The 19,605-nt window shown below is 36.7% G+C and overlaps 1 protein-coding gene across 1 annotated transcript in view; it reads left to right on the top strand.

Annotated features, from left to right (window-relative positions):
* The window catches only part of abraxas2 (abraxas 2, BRISC complex subunit), a 47,599-nt gene extending 35,506 nt beyond the window's left edge, over positions 1–12,093 (top strand). The window contains exons 4-9 of the mRNA XM_060842017.1: positions 837–903; positions 2,348–2,538; positions 2,925–3,044; positions 4,973–5,057; positions 6,398–6,512; positions 8,057–12,093. Coding sequence (XP_060698000.1) covers positions 837–903; positions 2,348–2,538; positions 2,925–3,044; positions 4,973–5,057; positions 6,398–6,512; positions 8,057–8,511 — 1,033 coding nt within the window. The 3' untranslated portion in view covers positions 8,512–12,093. The remainder of the gene's footprint in view (positions 1–836; positions 904–2,347; positions 2,539–2,924; positions 3,045–4,972; positions 5,058–6,397; positions 6,513–8,056) is intronic.
* Positions 12,094–19,605: the final 7,512 nt, after the last annotated feature.

Here is a 19,605-nt window from a genome sequence, read left to right as displayed (position 1 = left end):
ATAAATAGTTCAATCGAAGAGATTGACATCCAACTGAATTTTTGTACCATCTTTCAATCATTTGGTTCAGTAACTTGAAGATCTGCACTTCCTTTGAGAATTACACTGACTTCTATCCTTGATTCTGGTGATTTTTCTTGTAAAATATTATAATCCCCCTTTTTGTTTATGCACTCATACAATTCGAGTTTAACTTGAACAGTTTAATGTCACAGTTCCCTAGTGCATTAAATAAAATTAGTGTTGTCAAGTGTAAATCAGTCTATGAACGACACAAAATAATTGGAACACATAATTTTAAACAATGCCTTTGTAATGGGCTTCTATGACTGGAAAATAGTAAGTGCAAGTAATCTGTTTGTAGTTGGATGTTCAGCATGAGCATGGATGCCATAAATGGAACTAGCCCATTTCTTTGGTTAGAGCTGAAAATGTGTTGCTGGAAAAGCGCAGCAGGTCAGGCAGCATCCAAGGAACAGGAAATTTGACGTTTCGGGCATAAGCCCTTCATCAGGAATCAGGGTTTATGCCCGAAACGTCAAATTTCCTGTTCCTTGGATGCTGCCTGACCTGCTGCGCTTTTCCAGCAACCCATTTTCAGCTCTGATCTCCAGCATCTGCAGTCCTCACTTTCTCTTCATTTCTTGCTCTGATCTCAGTGCAGGTAATGACAAACATATTTTTCTAAAGCTATTTTCCCCTAGTAAACTGATTTTACATGTTTAAACAACTTAAGGTCTCCCCAGCATTTGTTTGTGTTAAGATACTAGTATGCTATATTTCGCACAATGTTATAAGGACTGCATTCTTTTAATCTATAATTTTGTCACTTTCAGCTTTTACGATTATGCAGGAAGAGTCAATGAAGAAAGTTTGGATAGAATCCTGAAAGGGAGGAGGAAAGTAAGTGCTCATTTTTGTTTGTAATTCTGCAGGTTCTTCCTTAAATAAATTATTGCGACATAAGATTGGGATATGTAATTTCAGCCCGATGAGACTCTTGCCCCATTCAGTTTGATTTTGCTTATTTTGTGATGTCTAATGTGACGTAGTTAATAGTGCTACCACCTATGAGGTGGACGATTCTAGGCTCAAGTACCACTTAGGACTGAAGTACAAAAGTCATTCCAGTGCAGTACTGAGAGGATGTTGCACTTTTTGTTGAGATGTTAATCTGTTCTCCTGGTTGGATATGGGAAATCCTGTACTACTATCTTAAAGAAGAGAAGGGTACTTATTTGATTGTCCTGATCAATATTTATTCCTCAATGAACAGTATAATTTGATTAACTAATCATGATGACACTTTAAGTTTGTGGGCATGCACTTGTGCAAAGCAGACAAAATGTGCCTCACTTCGATATTGAAATTTGATTGATTGCACTTAATTCCTGTTGACTTACTATGATGCACTTTGCAACATCTTGTGATTATGTATAAATGACTGACAGTCTTTTTCATACATTTACCAACTAAAAATCCATTTCTGTCTTGAAAATACAATCTAGTATCCACAGTTTTTGTTTGGAAGGTGACAATATTAACACTAGCTTATGTGGTTGCAAGTCTTCTAGTTTCACTACAAAGTTATCTTACATGAGCCTTCAGATTGTGTCCCTTTATTCTGGATTTCTCTTTGATGGACGTAGCTATACCATTAATTGCTTTATCATTTTAAACTCCGTTAGATTGCCCTTCAAATGTTTCAACTCAAGGCAATACATTGCATGTTCATGGAATCAGCACTCATAATCTAATACAGAAGAGTGTTTATTTGGGGAATCTGTCATATTCTAAATGCTGCTGTATCTGTCATGATGCTCTCAACTTAATCCACTTGTTTAGGTTATCTGACCAAGGCTCTGTATAACTGAAACCTCTCCTCTTTTCTTTGTGTTCCAGTTCCTTTGAACTAAAAGCTAACATTTTTCATTAGCTTTTTTTTTTAGGTTTTCAGCGATTTCTGTGGGAAGCCATGCAACTTTACCTACTTTTCACATGATGTCTTAAAATGGAAATGTTTTCTTTGAATCAGAGTTTGGTACCCTACAGGCCTTTTATTCTGTTCCAAAACATAGTGATACACAAAAGAGCTAAGCTGATTACAGTGGCATGTGCTTATCACTCATGGTCTGTGTTTTGTTTTTAGTATTTTAGAATAAGAGGACACTAACATCTAGATTTTTGGAAGTGTAAAATTCTCCTGATTCCAAGTCTGATTTCTTAAGTAGATATTCCCTCCCTACCTCCCCTTGGAAGATTTGAATATGTGAAGATGTGTTGCAGTGCAGTTCTGTAAAATGGTTTTGTTCAATATTAAAGTCCTAATGAGTTTCTTCTCTTGTAGAATGTTATTGGCTGGTACAGATTTAGAAGGAATACACAGCAGCAAATGTCCTACAGAGAACATATTATCCATAAGCAGCTGACAAACATCCTTGGAGTGCCTGATCTAGTCTTCCTTCTATTTAGCTTCATCTCCACAGCAAACAACTCAACACATGCGTTGGAATATGTGATGTTTAGGTCTAATCGACGGTAAGCTATTTGACCTTTTAAAGCCTACTACATGTTATATTAATGATGTAAAACCTAGAGCATTTATGCTAGAAAAAATAAGTAAAACTATTCAGTTTTAATGGCCATTTCTTTTCAAAGCTTCCCACTTGGAAAGTTTGCACTATGGTTCAGTATTTGTGTTTTGTACATAACATGACCATTTTATTAAGTTTTAGATTTGCATTCTAAAGGTTCTGGATTATGTAGAACCAAAAGGTAGTCAAGTTAGAATCTGTATATACTCAAAATTTATGGGAATGTTTACTTTATGAATTATAGTGTTTAGTCTATTTAAGATACTCAAATATGTAGTTGTTTTACGCAGGCTATTTTAGTTTTTAAAATATCCTACCTTATTTCTGAAGGTATGATCAGAGAGTTTCACTCACTATTCCAAATTTGGGGAACACTAGCCAACAAGAGTACAAGAGTTCCTCAGTGCCAAACACATCACGGAATTATGACAAGGTGGTAACAGAACATGGGTGAGTATTTCAATGAAGGATCATTTTGATAAATGATGTAGTAAGATGAGTTTGAAATTCCTGCTTTGAAGTTTATCTGTGTGTCAGTATTTGTCTGCAGTAACTTATAGGAATTATGTACATGTTGTGGAATATATTCAGTAAATATTTTGTCCAACTGATCATGGTACTGATTTCTTGGACATCGGTTTCTTATTCTTAAGGAAATCTCACTGCTCAGTGAAATACATCTATTCTCAAATTTTAAGGGCAATCTTGATAGTGTGAATTTAAACTTTCCATTAACAAGCTTCTGACTTTTGTTAATCAGTGGTCTGATGTCTGAAGGAGTTGAGGATCTGGCATATACGAAAGCAAAATGCTGTACTTGAAATTTAAAACAAAAACTGAAAGCACTAGAAACATAGCAAGTTAGTTGATATCCATGGGTAAAGAAATAGCCAAAGAAGCTTTGAAGATCTTTGCTATTTCGAGCATTTTCCTTCGTAACTACCAGTACATTTTCAAAAGGAAGTGGTGCTGCTAATAGTTAATATCCATTTGTATTTGCACAGATGACAAAGTAGCAATTTGGATTCAGCTTGTCTGCTGCTTCACTAATTTCAGTTGTTAATACAAGAAAATGTTATGCTTTCTAATGTGTGACAGTCCCTGACATTTTGCAGGAATCCTGTCAAAATGAGTTTGAAATTGATCTTGCATGATTTGGTTGTGTAACTTAAAGACTTGTGAATGTGTAATATTACTAGTCACATTTTGATCATGTATTATATGCCATGTCGTCTTATACAGTTGAGACAAACTACAGTTTATAATTAAGTGGATTAGTTGAGTTTTAAAATGAAAACCCACACATTATCTGTTGCAAACTAAACATGGTCGTCTGTTCATAGATCAAATTTTGGTCAGAAAGTAGGAATAAAGTTATTTTAATTAGTATTTGTTGCATAGTATACAATTGAGCTGTAAAACCAGGAATGTTTGACGTACCATTCTGGCTGAATTGATTATGTCCATCAAGTCAGCAGTCAATAGATTACAATTGATTTCATTTTCTTTAGTAAGTGGGAAGAAAAAAAATGGCATGATTTCTCTCTTGTGAATGCCACCCGTAGCCCCAGCTGGTTGCAGTGTCAAACACCATCACCTTTCTTTCCTTTGGTCACCAATCCCCTCCTAACCATCTAAATTAAGCCGAATAGGCTGTTGACACTTGGCTGAAGCTCATCTCTGAATAACAATTAGTTAGACAAAAATATTCATATACATGCTACCTATGAAACAATGTTTCAAAAGAATAATATTAAGTGAAGGGGTAAATGTATGGGAGTGGGTCTGGGTGGGTTGCTCTTCGGCGGGTCAGTATGGACTTGTTGGGCTGAAGGGCCTGTTTCCACACTGTAAGTAATCTAATCTAATGGGGAAAAAGACAGGCATGCTAAAAGTTGTAAAAATAGCAGTAAATGAAAGTTATTGAGTTACAAGTTGTACAATGAACTGGTTGACAGGATATATAATGCTGTCTCTTTGAATCACCAGACCTTTTTATCTTCAGCAGTCTGTAGCAGTATTTCAGAAAATTTACATAGATGGTTTCTCAGTCATTTAGAAAGTCTGAATAAGATTAAGTCACAGTTGTTGATTACAGTACAAAAAAGTCTCTTTCTGGTCAATATTCCCATCCTATTAACTGATTAAGTCTTTTTACAAAACTTTATTTGCCTATGAGTTAGTCATTTACCTGCATATACTGCTTTTAAAAATTACTCTTCATTGCCAAAGCTTAATTTTTAAATTTCTTTTCCCTTCAGCATTGAAAACAAACTTATTTTAGAACTAACTGTGGAATCACATGGCTCTGTTAAACATGGTGCATAATTGCAATTCCAGTCTTGAGTTAATGAAGTATTTTTATTTTCTCTGCATAGGGCTGAGTTCTTTGACAAAGATGGGGTGATTAAAGATATCAGGGCCATTTATCAGGTGTACAATGCACTTCAGGAAAAACTGCAAGTAAGATCGTTGGGAGCTGTGATGAATAACTATGCATGATCTTGAGTAATTAATGTTAATTATCTTGCTATTAATTGTCGGGATTACATTTTTAAAAATGTACCCTGTTGTGATTTTGATTTAGCTTTCAAAAAGTGATGATTATTTTAAAGGATTGATGTTGTGGATGCATAGCAAAATGAAACTAATGATTTCCAGTTTTGACCATTTTAGTTCACAATGTTGAACATGTAAGACCTTTTTGAGTGCCTTGGGTGTGATTTAGTCCCTTTCTACATGTGTCTGAAACACAGGGCACATTACATCACCATATCCCAAAAGTTTAATTTTCTACTTCCCTGCTCCCTAGATTTTTATTCAGCCCTACCTATTATTCTGTATTGCATTCTGGGGCACCAAATGATAATTGGCTTCATAAATTTCTAACTTGTTCATGTATCAAACACAGCTACCTCCATAGCGTCCCACTATTGCATCTAACTTAAAATCCGAGTCCTCGTCTTCAGACTCCACCTTACCTCACTTCACCTCCATTTTAACTCCATTGCTTCTCTGACTGCACTTAATATTTTCTCGTTGCTGCCTCTAACAGAGTTTTAATGAATTTGCTCTGTATTCTGGAACTCCTTTGCTAGATCCCTAAAACTGATTGATAAGACCTTTTTGATGACTCTGATCTTGAGCATCCGATGCCATTTCAAAACTGTCGACGTTCTCCCCCAACTGAGTCGGGGCCTTTGTCTGTCCCGACTCAGTCCATCTATAGTTGAAGCTTCCAGGTTTGACTTTTGCAGTGCATTACATCGCTCCCCTTTCAATCTTCATAACTTCATCCACGCTCATCAAACATTCTGTGGCCAGTACCTTAACTCATACTATCTTTGTTGACTTGTGGATGGGGAGATAAAGATGACAAGTGCCTAAAAATTAAAATTCTTTTGTGTTCAAATCCATCTGTGGTCTCCTCTCACCATTTTTTTTTCTTCTTTGGCTAAATCTCCAATAGCTCTGTGAGAGCTGTTCCTCAAATCTGCCCTCAGTGCATCTGTGGCTTCCTTTTCTGTGCCATTGGTGACTGCATCTCCAACTATCTAAGACTTATTGTTAGGAATTCCCTAACTTAAAAGTTTTGAGCTCTCTTTTATTTTAAGATGCTTCTTTAAAATCTACCTCTTTGGGCAAACCTTTTATCATGTATCTGAATGTTGTCTTTAGCTTAATCACAATTGTTGTCCAGTTTGCTCCTGTGAAGTACATTAGGATACTTTGTCATTATTTAACATGCAATTGTTGAATTAAGATTAATAGTTTTCTTTTTTCTTTATTTCAACCTCTTGCAGACTGTATGTGGGGAAGTGGAAAAAAGTGAACGAACAGTTGAAAACTATCTACTTGAAGTGGATAAACTGAAAAAACAAATAGCGCGTAGGAAAAGAGAGATTGCAGATGAAAAGAGTAAGTAGCTGTGAAACATGAAACATTACTTTTCTTTGAATTGTTTTTAGCAAGACCTGTTAACTAATTTACTTAAACCAGTAAATCTGAGCAGAATCCTGCAATGAGTATGCAAAATGCAATTAAGTGGAGCTAAAACTGGGAAAAACATGTTTTTGAATTGTAGGGAAGAGTAAGTGAAACTGTTTGCAATATGACAATGTAATGCAACAATATTTTATGGACAATGTGTGTGCTCATTGACTGTTGTAGATGGACAACAAAGTTAACCAAAACTCTACTGGCCTATATCGTTGCATCCTCAATGAGGTGTTGAAGTATCAGTGATGCAAAAGTAAAATCAAATGTAAAATCAGTCAACTCCATTTAAATATTTATGCCCTAATTTTCAAGCATAGATTTGTTTTAAACAAGAAGCTGCTAAACTGTTCATCAGGTAAGCATGGTTACGTGAATATGAATTTGCTTGCTTTCAGCTAGCTGAGAGTTGAGCTTTTTATTTTATTTTATAAATTCAATATGTTTCTTCTTAACCTCCTGCACTGCGGGTGAAAGAGGATAAAGATTTTATAGTTAGAATGTAGGCAGAAAAAGTGTGATCAAGCAAGAATCAAAAGGAAGAGAATTGAGTTGTCCTGAATGACCAGGTAAAGTTGAAGGGCTATGTTTTTGAATTTGAGGTAATATGTGAAGCTACTCCTGAATTTGCTTTATTAACATAAGTGTCATTACATAAGTTGAAACTTCTAAAATCTGATGACCCAAAGAGTCTAAGAATTCCCCAAAACATTTGCAACCTGTGCGGTTAAAACAAATTACAGTAATAGACCATAGCTTCTAATGGCCAATATCTTTCAATTTTAATACATGAAGCATCTGCTTGAAACCAGTCAAATCTGACAACTAGACAAATCATCTTTTAAACTAACATTTTAAAAATCTATTGTGCTTTGGTGCCAAAATAGTTACAGACTTGCTGTTTGCAATATTGTACTCAGGATGTATTAGATTAGATTATTTAGATTCCCAACAGTGTGGAAACAGGCCCTTCGGCCCAAAACGTCCACACCGACTCTCCGAAGAGCAACCCACCCAGACCGATTTTCCCTCTGACTAATGTACCTAACGCTATGGGCAGTTTAGAATGGCCAATTCACCTGACCTGCACATCTTTGGACTGTGGGTGGAAACCGGAGCACCCGGAGGAAACCCACGCAGACATGGGGAGAATGTGCAAACTCCACACAGTCGCCCGAGTCTGGAATCGAACCCGGGACCCTGATGCTGTGAGGCAGCATTAAAATCCTTCCTTCTGACTAATTCTCTATGCTGCTTATTGCTCTCTATTGCTTCCGCATTTATATTGTAGAACTGCTTCAGCCAACAACTCTAAATCTTAGCCTGTGTACCATTGCACCAAACCATATGTTGTGAAGGTTTCTAGAACACATTTAAACTGATTGGACATGTTGTTTTCTTGGGCTAAAATCAGAAGTTATGAAAATGCATTCAATACTATTGTTTATTGGTATCTTTCCACTTAGAACTCCAAGAAGCTGCACTCACAAGGGGATTAGCTGAAGAAAATTCGGCACATGTGCCTACTCAGAAGTTCTGTCCTGGACAAGCAATGGAAGTGAATATGCAAGAAGGCTTGGACTCCTCTGTTGCTCTGTTGCCTAATTCTGATCATTCTGATGTTACTACTAGGGGCAATTTGCAGGTGATGAGTAGTGTTTATGTGCCTCGGTTACAGGGTGTGGGTTCTACTGGTAAACCTTCAACAAGCGCAACTGCTTCTAACTATTACGGAATCAGAATGGGGAGTCCCCAGTCACAAAAAGCACATGGTGATGCTGTTAATAAAGAAGAGAACAGTTATGAAAGCTTACATGAACCTTCAGAAACGTCTGACAGTGAATATGCTGCGTTGGGTGACATGTGTCCGAATTCACATCCAAACGAAGACACAAATGGCCCACAAACTTCACAAATATAACAGACTCTTAGGCACTAATTTTGTGATGCACATAAATTTGGAAGAAATGAGAGAGAGATGGTGTTCAGGTCAAGCAATTGAATCAATGTGTAACAGGAAGGTTTCTGTGTGCAGAAAGCTTGTATATTCTACATGTGATGGGCATTGCCTAGTGCAAAGTGTGCTTTCAGATAAACAGGATGTAGGATTATTTGTCTGTACTCTTTGAAAAGTTTCACATGTAATAGCCAACATTTGCTTCCAATGGCAAAACACAACTATTGGCACACAATGGTAGCACCAGATATTCTATTTTAAAATTGGTATCACAGGTTAAACCAATCGCTGCTGGGTCTGTACCTAATGAAGAATTTGTTTTAAATTGACAATATTGTACCTCTTGCACTATGTTTTGTTTTGCCTTTTTTGCGGGCTCACAAAAGGGAACGTTGTCAGCGGTCTTCAAAATTTGCCCCATTAAGAGCCAAATTAGTGTTTGTTGAATTCTTCATAGCCAAATTGGAACAAAAAATGAATGCTTTAGCTTGCACGTAAGATTATCTGTGAACAAAACTTGTCTTGTTTAGAAATTTTGTGTAGTGTACTGTATCGCTACACTGAACCATCCAATCCTCTTAGAAAAAATGAAAGTGTAAATTACCAGTATGTAATCAAAGGTTTGGTTTCTTCATCAATAATGTGCCTGACTGGTGTTAGTATAGCAAAATTTGTATATAAAAATAATCTACTGCTCACTGTTCCTGTTTCCTAGAATTATTGCTATATTCCATTTTGGGTGCTGTTAATTTCTTGATTTTATCGCAATTCAGTTTGCCAAATTTTGTCCCTTTTAATTGAAGCTGCAAAGAGGTTTCACTTCATGAAATATGATGGTCAATGCGTTTGCTCATGGACTCAGTGATAAAGGAAAATTGAAGTTAATAGAATCATCTCTTATAAGAGAAAATGCAAAATTGTGTTTTGATTTACCAATTTCTGAATTTTCTCAAATGGGGTTGCCAAACATGAAAGATATAAAGTTAACTTAATGAAACCCACTAATCCATTGTATGTCAGTAGATGTTTAATCTTTGAAAGGGTGACAATCTTTTTTTATTCCTTGAGGCAAGGATTTATGGAGAAGTTCTTTTTGTGCTATTTTTGCCATTCACAAGGAGCTTTTACATTAAGTAATGTACCCAATCCTGTACTCAGGAATTTCTCGTGTGCATGTGTTTGCGTGTGTATATATAGAATGTAACGCGCCTTACCTATTTCAAAATGAGAAAACCAAGCTGGTTTTATAAATCTGAAGGAACCTGCTATGGTACATTTCTGGTTAAGATTTACCGAACTATATTTGAAACACTTTTTTCTCTTAAATTATATGCTGATAAGGAAGATGTACTTTACACCCCCTCAACCCTACCATGTTTTTTAAGCCTTCAGTGGATTTTCAATCTGTTGTACAATACCAAATTTATTCTCTTCCCCTTTTTTTAAGTAACACATTTTGATTTGGTGTGCATTGCAGCTGAATAGTTTGGTTTTATGACTATTTCAGCTTGATATGCTGACAAACATGAGAGGAAAACATATTAGTGATTGACTTTGGTTTTTCTTCCGTGTTTGGCTGATCCCTGAATGATGCTATATTTTTATATAACCAGAACGATACCAACATTTGTATTTCCCAAAGTACATGAGTATTGCTGTTACCATCAAATGATAGGACATGTGATGACAGAATTTTGCACAAGCTTTAAGTCTCAATGTTACTTACTTTAGCTTGCTGAATTAAAGTTTAAGTGGCACTTGGGAATGATAATTACAGAAATTTTGCAGGTAAGCATTTAAAATTGGGCAACATAATTTTTATCCTAATCAAAACTAATATAAATGTAGATGTTAAAGATCAGCTGTTGGCTACATTAAAATGATGAGCTGGAAGAAAATTAACTTGAGCATTAGAGTCCCACTACATTTATTTTAAAATTATTAGAATTTTGAAGTCTGTAAAAATGCATCTACTTTCAATGGTAGAAGTGTTGAATTAATTTCAGAATAAAAATAAATATTTCTGAATCTAATTTATCCTATTGATATTTCTTCCATAACTTCTAAATTCAAAGGCTGCACAGACTCGTGGCAACCAAATTGTCACAGTTTAGTAACAGTGGAGGTGATAGTGGTGCTTTTTCTTTTGAGTGCTCTTGCAGGTTGGTCAGTGTTGCCTGTGCGTGATGCAGAAAATGCTCATATCAAACATGGAGGAATGTAATTCTGCCACTGTCTGCAGTTGAAGACAGATCCCTTTCTCTACTGCTGTCATCCCTTAGAAGCATCAACATTCAGTTTTAAATGACGCCTGTTTTAATTTTCAGTAAGCTTAAGTTCCAGAAGCGTTAAACAATGTTTGTGGCTGTAAATATTGCTTGGAACCTATTTAAATGTAAATCTCTGTTCATATTTTTCCCAATTTATATGGCCATATCCTCAGCTGTAAAATTTTAAGTTCATATTTTTAATTGTGCCAACCACATTTTTCAGCATTTGTGAACTACAAAGTTGTTTTTCACCTTTTTCACTGTCTAAAACATTGAACTCATTGCCTTAGGGATACTATATCTTCTGTGGACAGTGACTACACATTTTGATCTAAACTGCAGGAAAAAAATTAAATACAATTGTGAGTGCACCCATACAACATTCATTTCAAATTGAATTTGCTTAATCGATTTATTACTGCTATTTGAAATACCATAATTTTAAAACTGCAGGAGTTTCAGCTATTTTACAAAACTGTACAGTCTCAAAATATTCAAGTGACAATTTGCAGTAATATTTTATGCTTATAGAATTGTACTCAGAATGATTCCTGGTGAAGTTTTTGGTAATAAATGTTTCATGTTTAGAGTCCATACACTACTGACTAACCAGTTTCTAAAGACTGACATCCAAAGATTTCCCCATAAAATTGGACGAAGCACTCCAAATGGTGATTCTCATTGAGGACCAAATCTTTCTGAAATTTGCAAAGCTTATCAATGTGGCATATATTGCAGCAGTTCATTTGTGCTCAGAATGGTTTTGAGGGAGAAGCTGAATACTTGCCCCATTTAAAATTTTTTGGAAAAAAGCCCCAGTAGTTACTGACCCAGTTTGTGGTATAGCATTGGAGTGTAGGTGGTGACAGTGATGATAGCATATCCATTGGCCATTTCATCAGGGAGGGAAGGTTCTCAATGTCATATGCTACATAATTTTGAACGCCAGTGTTGGTTTTTAGTAAAATGTACTTAGGTTATATTGATTCAGAATTATAAAGTAATCACTGGCAGTTTAGAAAGTTATAGTGAGCAAACCTTAGCATTGCACTGTCTGAAATATCTGGAGTCAGCAAGTTAGTGCTAAATGGGAATATGGAAAGAATGAAGATAGTTAATTTTTTATAATATGCATATACACAAAATATTGTATAGAGTCTGTAAAATAAGTGGCAAAGGAAACTGTTTAATGGATGTTATCTTCACTGTCCTTGGAAATTGAACTATTGAAAATAAAACAAGTGAAATGCCACTTAGCCATTGATATCCTGTTTTTATCCTGAACTTTTATCCTATTTGCTGCCTTTACTGAATGATCTCTGCCTGTTCTGTGTTCACTGATCAGTTTGCATTAAGGTTATAATCAGTTGGCAAACTCTGCTAGAATTTGCTGATATTGCACTGTAATTTTATCGCCATCATAAATTCAAAAGTCTCAATCCAGTTGCAGTCTCAATAAATCCAATTTTTTTTTGTCAGCAACAATCTTCCAATAGAGTTTGGTTAATAAAATATTCTTTGCTGTTCTGTATAAATTAATTTCAATTTTCCCTGCTGGGAAAATAACAATGGTCTTTTGTCTTTCATACAACTACTCCACAAGTGTGAGACCAATAACATGCAAAATCACAAGTGATCTGGATAAAATGTTATGTGGTCTTTTATGTTCTTTGCACGGAAGACATCTGCATTACTTTGATAAGACTCAGCTGTACACCTCCAGATTATTAAACAATCCTGTGTGAAAATAGTCAACAGTATTGTGCTACTTGGGAACAGGTGGTTTGCACATAACATTTGTATTGCATCACTTAGTATAGAATGATGTTTCTGAAGGGTAAAAATGGATGCTGTGACACAATGGGATGGGAAGTGATTAAAAGCTTAATAGAATAGTTTTTTTAAGGAAGCTCTTCATTAGGAGAGGGCAGATACTACCTAGTTTTAAGTTCTTCTACTGTTAGACGTTAAAAGTGGAATATAGTGAAACTATGCGAAGATTTTAACCTAATACAAAATTGGTGTCAAGATGAGGGAACGAATGGCTATTTGTCAATTGTTGGTACTCTTCAGATAGTGCCAATCTATCGTTTGCAGAGTATTGTGTTCAGGATGAGTTTGTCATTCTGCCATCTCAGACTGATGGCACCAAGACCATAATATGAACCCTTGGGCAAATCCACAGAAGTTGGTAGCATTATACCCAAAATATTCAAGTATGGAGAAACTTGTGGTTATCTTTAATCTGAAAGAAGGCATTGTGCCCCCAGGATAATGATGTTTCTGTACCCCAACTGTACACGTGGAAGCAATCAAGAAATCTGTGGTAACCATTATGCTATTTCTGCTCAAGTGTAGCCGCAATTAACACAACTTCTGAATTGATTTGAGAGATGTAATAAATATGCAAGTTAAAATATCCAGTAAACACCAAATTGGCTGGTCAAATTTCCTGGCAGAAGCAAGCTTAGTGTTTAGGCTCATCCACAGCTTTTGGAGAGAGCATGAAGTTTGTTTTAAAGATCAAAATCTGGTTCTCGATGACATTGATGCTTAGCCAATTTACTGGTGTTAATAAAACATCTAACCATATTCCATCTTCGTTGCTTAAGATCTTTTTGCAACATCCCTAATAGTGAAGTTCTTGCAAGCAATTGCATGCCTGCAATCCAAAGTGTGTGTCTCAGAGCTGAAGTTTGCAAGGATGATTCCCACACACCAAAAGAGGTATTTTATTGCCAGCTGAGCGGAGAGCTGGAATTGTAGGATGCTGCAAACTCCAATGCGAAGGCATTCTGAAAGCCAACTCTGATCCTTCCCACATCACTCCAAATCCCCTCAATTGTATGGTGAGTAGGGGAACTTTTCCATATCCAAGTGGAAAAGTCTGCCAGCAAACTATCAAATTTCAAGAACAGTCAAATCACTAAAAGTCAACCAAACATGGTGCAAAACCAATTCTTTCACCCAAGCTTTGTTCATTAAAATATTTTAATTTGGAACATCCACAATTGGGAATAATTCATTTTAGAAATTGAACATTTAGTTTGCATTTATTAGAAAGGAGCTTTTGCTGAAGTAAAAATGTTAGTTGAAACCTGAAGTGTATTCCAAAAATACAGACAACATAGAACAATAGTTGTCGAAGTGCAAAAAGACAGTCCTTTACCAGTTAAATTCTTCTTAAGATGTTGAGCAAGTAAGTGGTTCTGACTGCAATATTTAAAAAATATGTAACCATGGAAATTTTATTAAGAACTGGCAGTTCATTCTGTTTTGACTAGACTGATAGAAACCTAATAAATCCAGGTGTATGCTAAGGACAGGTCAATTTCACCTTGTGGATAAGCTTCCAGCAGGTCACATTTGGATAATATATCCATTAGAGTTAATGCAGGTTTAGAGTGTTATGCCTTTACAAAATGGCTGCTGTAGATTTATATTTTTGAAAATATATTAGTTAAATTAAGGTTACACAGGCAGAGATAACAAATGCAAGGGATTTGTGAATTGTAGGCCTTTCAGGAAGGCTTGTTATCAATTATTTGGTATTAATGGGGCTACATGAAAAGGAAAGTTACTGAATTTCTATAACAGTCCTGCTTAACAGATGTAGGGATGGTCTGAAGTGCTGAAATCAAGATTTACAAATATAAAGAATGTAGTTGGAATGAAAAAGACCATCAGCAAGCTGATCAAGACCAAGATAAATAGGTTGTGTTGGATTAATTAACGTGATTTATGAAGACAAACATTTTTGGGAATAATAAGGAGAAAAAAAACTCAAGTCTGTTTTTAATATTTTAGAATTGAGTTTTGGATAAACCAATTAAATTATATTTTAAATAGCATTTAGAATGATTGATACTATTTTTTTAAAAAGGCTGTGCATGGAAAAAAAATGCTAAATTAATACTGGGCTTTGCAAGACCGTGTTAAAAGTGACTTTAGGGAAATCAGAGCACACTGGAAGAGTTTGACAAGTCAATTTATTTTGTTTACACTTCTCTCTTAAACTCATGATCTGAGCACCTTGGACAAGAAGTTCAAACCAAAGCTTATTGAAATATCAAATTACAGTTTTCAAACCTTGGCACGATAAGTAACAGAAAAAGGTTTAGCTGCTTTGAGACAAATAAATAGAGACAAGACAGCCTTGACTATTTTGTGTTAATATCCAGGCAGGATGTTTGTGCAAGCTTCTTTTCTGCCCAAAAGGGAGATGGAATAGATAAATCTTTGGAGCTGAAGGAACAAGGAGTTGTGATTGGGTTTGCTGGTGAATGTCAAATCTGGAGGGTGCAGGTTAAATGGAGTGATTTTTTTGAAGGACACAGGAAAATTTGACCTGGCATGACAGAGAAGAGAGCCTATATGAGCAACTTTAGTAATGATCCTGTGAAAATTGATAACTTTAAAAAGAATATTTGAATTTTCGCTGCTTTGACAGCGTCAACATGGATTCATGAAAGGGAACTCAAATTTATCAAATTTATTGAGTATTTTTTGAGGAGGGCCAAGTAAATAATGGGAAAACAGGGAATTGGTGTATTTGAATTTTCAGAAGATTTTTTAAAATCCCACAAAAGAGATTAGTAAGCAAAATTAGAGCACATTCTACAGTAGGTCTCCTACTAGCATGGATTGAAGACTAGTTTATGGAAAGCACAGGATGAATAAATGAATCCTGTTCACGTTAGCAGGTTGTGTGTAGTACACAGCACAACCATTGGACTCCAGCTGTTCACAATACATATCAACAATTTGGAAGTGGATACCAAATGGAATATTTTCAAGTTTGCAAATGATATAAAACTATGTGGGAATGAGCGTTATGAGGATGATGCAAAGAGATTTTAATGGAATTTGACAGGTGAATGAATGTCCATGGTCATGAAAGATGGAATATAATGTGGAGAAGTATGAGATTATCCAGTCGGCTAGGAGAAATAAATGTATTGAGTTTTTTAAAATGGTGAGAGATTGATAAGTGTTGATGACATAAGTTCATAAGCCACTGAAAGCAAACCTACAGGTACAGTAAACAATTAGACAAATTGTACACTGGTCTTTATTGTAAGAGGATTGGAGTACAGGAGTAAAGATGTCTTGCTTCAATTGTACAGAATTTTGATGGGACCACACCTAAAGTATTGTGTGAAAATTTGGTCCTGTTCCCTGAGGAAATACATACTATCTGTGAAAGGAGTGCAGAGGAAATGCAAAAGACTTTTGAGTTTTTTTAAAAAATGTCAAGAAAAAAACCATTATTTAAACACTCTTCACTAAGGAACTTGCATTATCTCCAGGAGAAGATTTGCCAGTTACGTACTAAAAGAAACAAAAGCCCACTTCTGCATCTATTATTTACTCTGCGCTACGAGTGGATACCCCATTCTTCAAGAACCGGTCCAAAGCTGTTCTCAGCAGCTTATGGATTGTTATTTTTCTTTTACCAGCTGGATAATACATAATCCCTGATTGATATGCATGGAGAATTGTAGACTCATAAGGAATGCATTCGAACAGAGGGATCTTGGAGTCCAGGTGCACTGTTCTCTGAAAGTGGAGTCACAGATAGGGCAGTGAAGACGACTTTTAGCACTCTGGCCTTCATCAGTCAGGGCATGAAGTTGGGAAGCTATATTGCTGTTGCACAGGACGCTGGTGAGGCTGAACTTGGAATATTGTGTTCAGCTTTGGTCACCTTAGCGAGATTTATAGCTCAGTTGAGGTTTTGGATGTAGGATTGCTCACTGAGCTGAAAGGTTCATTTCCAGACATTTTGTTACCCCTACTGGTAACATCTTCAGTGGCCTCAGGCGAAGCAATGCTGAAAATTCCTGTTTTCTATTTATATGTTTGAGTTTCTTTGAGTTGGCGATGTCATTTCCTGTGGTGAAGTCACTTGCTGTTCCTTTTCTCACAGGGTGGTAGATGTGATCTAACTCGACGTGTTTGTTGATCGAGTTCCAGTTAGAATGCCGTGCCTCTAGGAATTCTCGTGCATGTCTTTGTTTGGCTTCTCCAAGGATGGATGTGTTCTTCCTCGTCCGTATGTGAGGATACTAGTGAGGGAGGGTCATGTCCTTTTTGTGGCTAGTTGGTATTCGTGTATCCTGGTTGCTAACTTTCTGCCTGTTTGTCCAATGTAATGTGTTACAGTCCTTGCAATGTATTTTGTAAATGACATTAGTTTTGTTCGTTGTCTGTATAGGGTCTTTCAAGTTAATTAACTGCTGTTTTAGTGTGTGGTTGGGTTTGTGGGCTACCATGATGCCAAGGGGTCTGAGTAGTCTGGCAGTCATTTCAGAGATGTCTTTGATGTAGGGGAGAGTGGCTAAGGTTTCTGGATGTGTTTTGTCTGCTTGTTTGGGTTTGCTGCTGAGAAATCGGCAGACTGTGTTCATTGGGTACCCATTCTTTTTGAATACACAGTATAGGTGATTTTCCTCTGCTCTGCTTAGTTCCTCTGTGCTGCAGTGTGTGTTGACTTGTTGAAGTAATGTTCTGATGCAGTTTCGTTTGTGGGTGTTGAGATGATTGCTTCTGTAGTTCAATATTTGGTCCTTATGTGTTGTTTTCCTGTACATGCTGGTTTGAAGTTCCCTATTGGCTGTTTGTTCTACTATGACATCTAGGAATGGCAGTTTGTTGTTTTCCTCCGTTTTAGTGTATTTTATGCCAGTTAGGGTGTTATTGCTGGTCTTGAATGTTTCCTCTAATTTGTTTTGTTTAGTGATGACAAAGGTGTCATTCTCGTAGCAGACCAAAGTTTGGGTTGGATGGTTGGCAGAGTTGTTTGTTCAAGTCTCTGCATTACTGCCTCTGCTAAGAACCCTGGTATCGGAGATTCCATGGGTGTTCCATTGGTTTGTCTGTAGGTTTTATTGTTGAAGGTGAAGTGTGTGGTAAGGTATAAGTCCAGTAGCTTGACGATACTGTCTTTGCTGATTAAGTTAGTGGTGTTTGGTGCATGTGTCTCTGGGTCTTTTAATAGTGTAGTCAGTGTTTCCTTGGCCAGATTAATGTTGATTGATGTAAACAGGGCTGTTATATCAAAGAAGACCATTATTTCATCCTCTTCTATCTTAGTGTCTTTGGTCTTCCGGAATTCTTGGGTGGCATGAGTCTTCTACGAAGTGTTGAGTCTTTGGTGTCGATCCTTGGCCAATCTGTAAGTTGGTGTTCCAGGTAGTGAGACTATGGGTTTGAGGGGGGGGCTCCTGGTTTGTGAATTTTGGTCACCTTGCTATGTTATTAAACTGGAAAGAATGCAGAAGACATTTACAAGGATGTTGCCTGTACTCAAGGGTTTGAGTTATAGGATGAGGTTCGACAAGATAGGACTCTTTAGAGGATAAGAGAGTGAGGACGGATATTGTAGAAGTGTATAAGATCATGAGAGACAAGAAGAGGATGAATGCATTCAGTCTTTTTCTCAGGGCTGGGGAATCCAGGACAAGAAGGCATCAGTTTAAGGGGAAAGATAATAAAAAGGAACCTGAGAGGCAGCTTTTTTACACAGAGGGTGGTATGCATATGGTATGAACTGCCAGCAAAAGTGGTTGAGGCAGGTATATTAACATTTCAAAGGTATTTGGACAATTACATGGATAGAAAGGATTTAGAAACATATGGGCCAAGTCCAGGAAATGGGATTAGCGTGGATGGACATGTTGGTCATCATGGACCAGTTTGGGCCTAAGGGCCTGTCTCCATGCTGTAGGACTCCATGACTCTGAAATGCATGGTGAGGGTTACCTCTCTCCAGATAATTCTAGTGTCATTTAAATCCTCTCAAACTGGTTGCACTGGAACCTAGTAAGTGTGAGATTGTATTTTTAATGTGACAGTATTAAAGGAAAACAAAATCCTAGATTCTAAAAATTCAATTAAATAATTAATTAAACATTACTCTAAGTTAACGGAAGTTAAGGTTTATTGCAGCCTTAAATCAGGACTTTACCAAAATCCGAGAGAGCCATAGATAATTGATTAGGGCTGTCTTACATCTTTTTTAAAGCTTGAACATTAGTTTCTGAGAAGCACAAATATAAGTCTTATTAAGGGCTGCCTTAACTGGCTGCATTGGATGCTGCTTTGATTGCACAGAGTGTGAAATGGGAGTTTGGTGAATTAGAGGGAGATCAGTAAGTGGTGAGGACCAGGTACTCATTTATCTTATATTGTTTTCAGTCTCCTGTCATTGACACTTTGGTACATGGAAGAACCTAATTCGAGAGTCATGGTAACTTATTCTACTTACCTAATTGTAGCAAATAGTTTTCAAAGTAATCTGACAGCAGGTCAGTTCAGTCAGCTGGAGTGTATATCTGCAATAAATATTAAATAACGGATGCATTATGTGTCCCAGAACACTTTTGCAGGATGTGCCATTGGCTGCAGAAGCATGAGCTCTAGGTTTCAGAACATGAGCAGTAGCTGGAGTCACTATTTGCATCTGTGAGGCAGTGAACTACACCATAGCACAATTATAGAGCGGAGCACAAAACAGGTTAAAGTGCACAGACGGTATGTGGGATCAGCAGGCAGCCCAGGAAAGTTAGGGTAGTATTGCAGAAGTAGCATTGCCAAATAGTTTAAAACACTGGACTCAGGTTCCAGCCTCTAAGGAGACATGGGTTTGAATCACACCGCTGCCACTTGTGTGGAAAGCTTGTTATGCTGCAGCTTGTTAGAGATGGGCTGTGTTTAACTTCAACGCAGCAAAACTGATTCACTTCTTTGGTTGGCATGGATGAGTTGGACTGAAGGGTCTGTTTCT

Source organism: Hemiscyllium ocellatum, chromosome 22, assembly GCF_020745735.1.
Source record: "Hemiscyllium ocellatum isolate sHemOce1 chromosome 22, sHemOce1.pat.X.cur, whole genome shotgun sequence".
Lineage (NCBI taxonomy): Eukaryota > Metazoa > Chordata > Chondrichthyes > Orectolobiformes > Hemiscylliidae > Hemiscyllium > Hemiscyllium ocellatum.
This window is presented reverse-complemented; position numbering and strand designations above follow the sequence as displayed.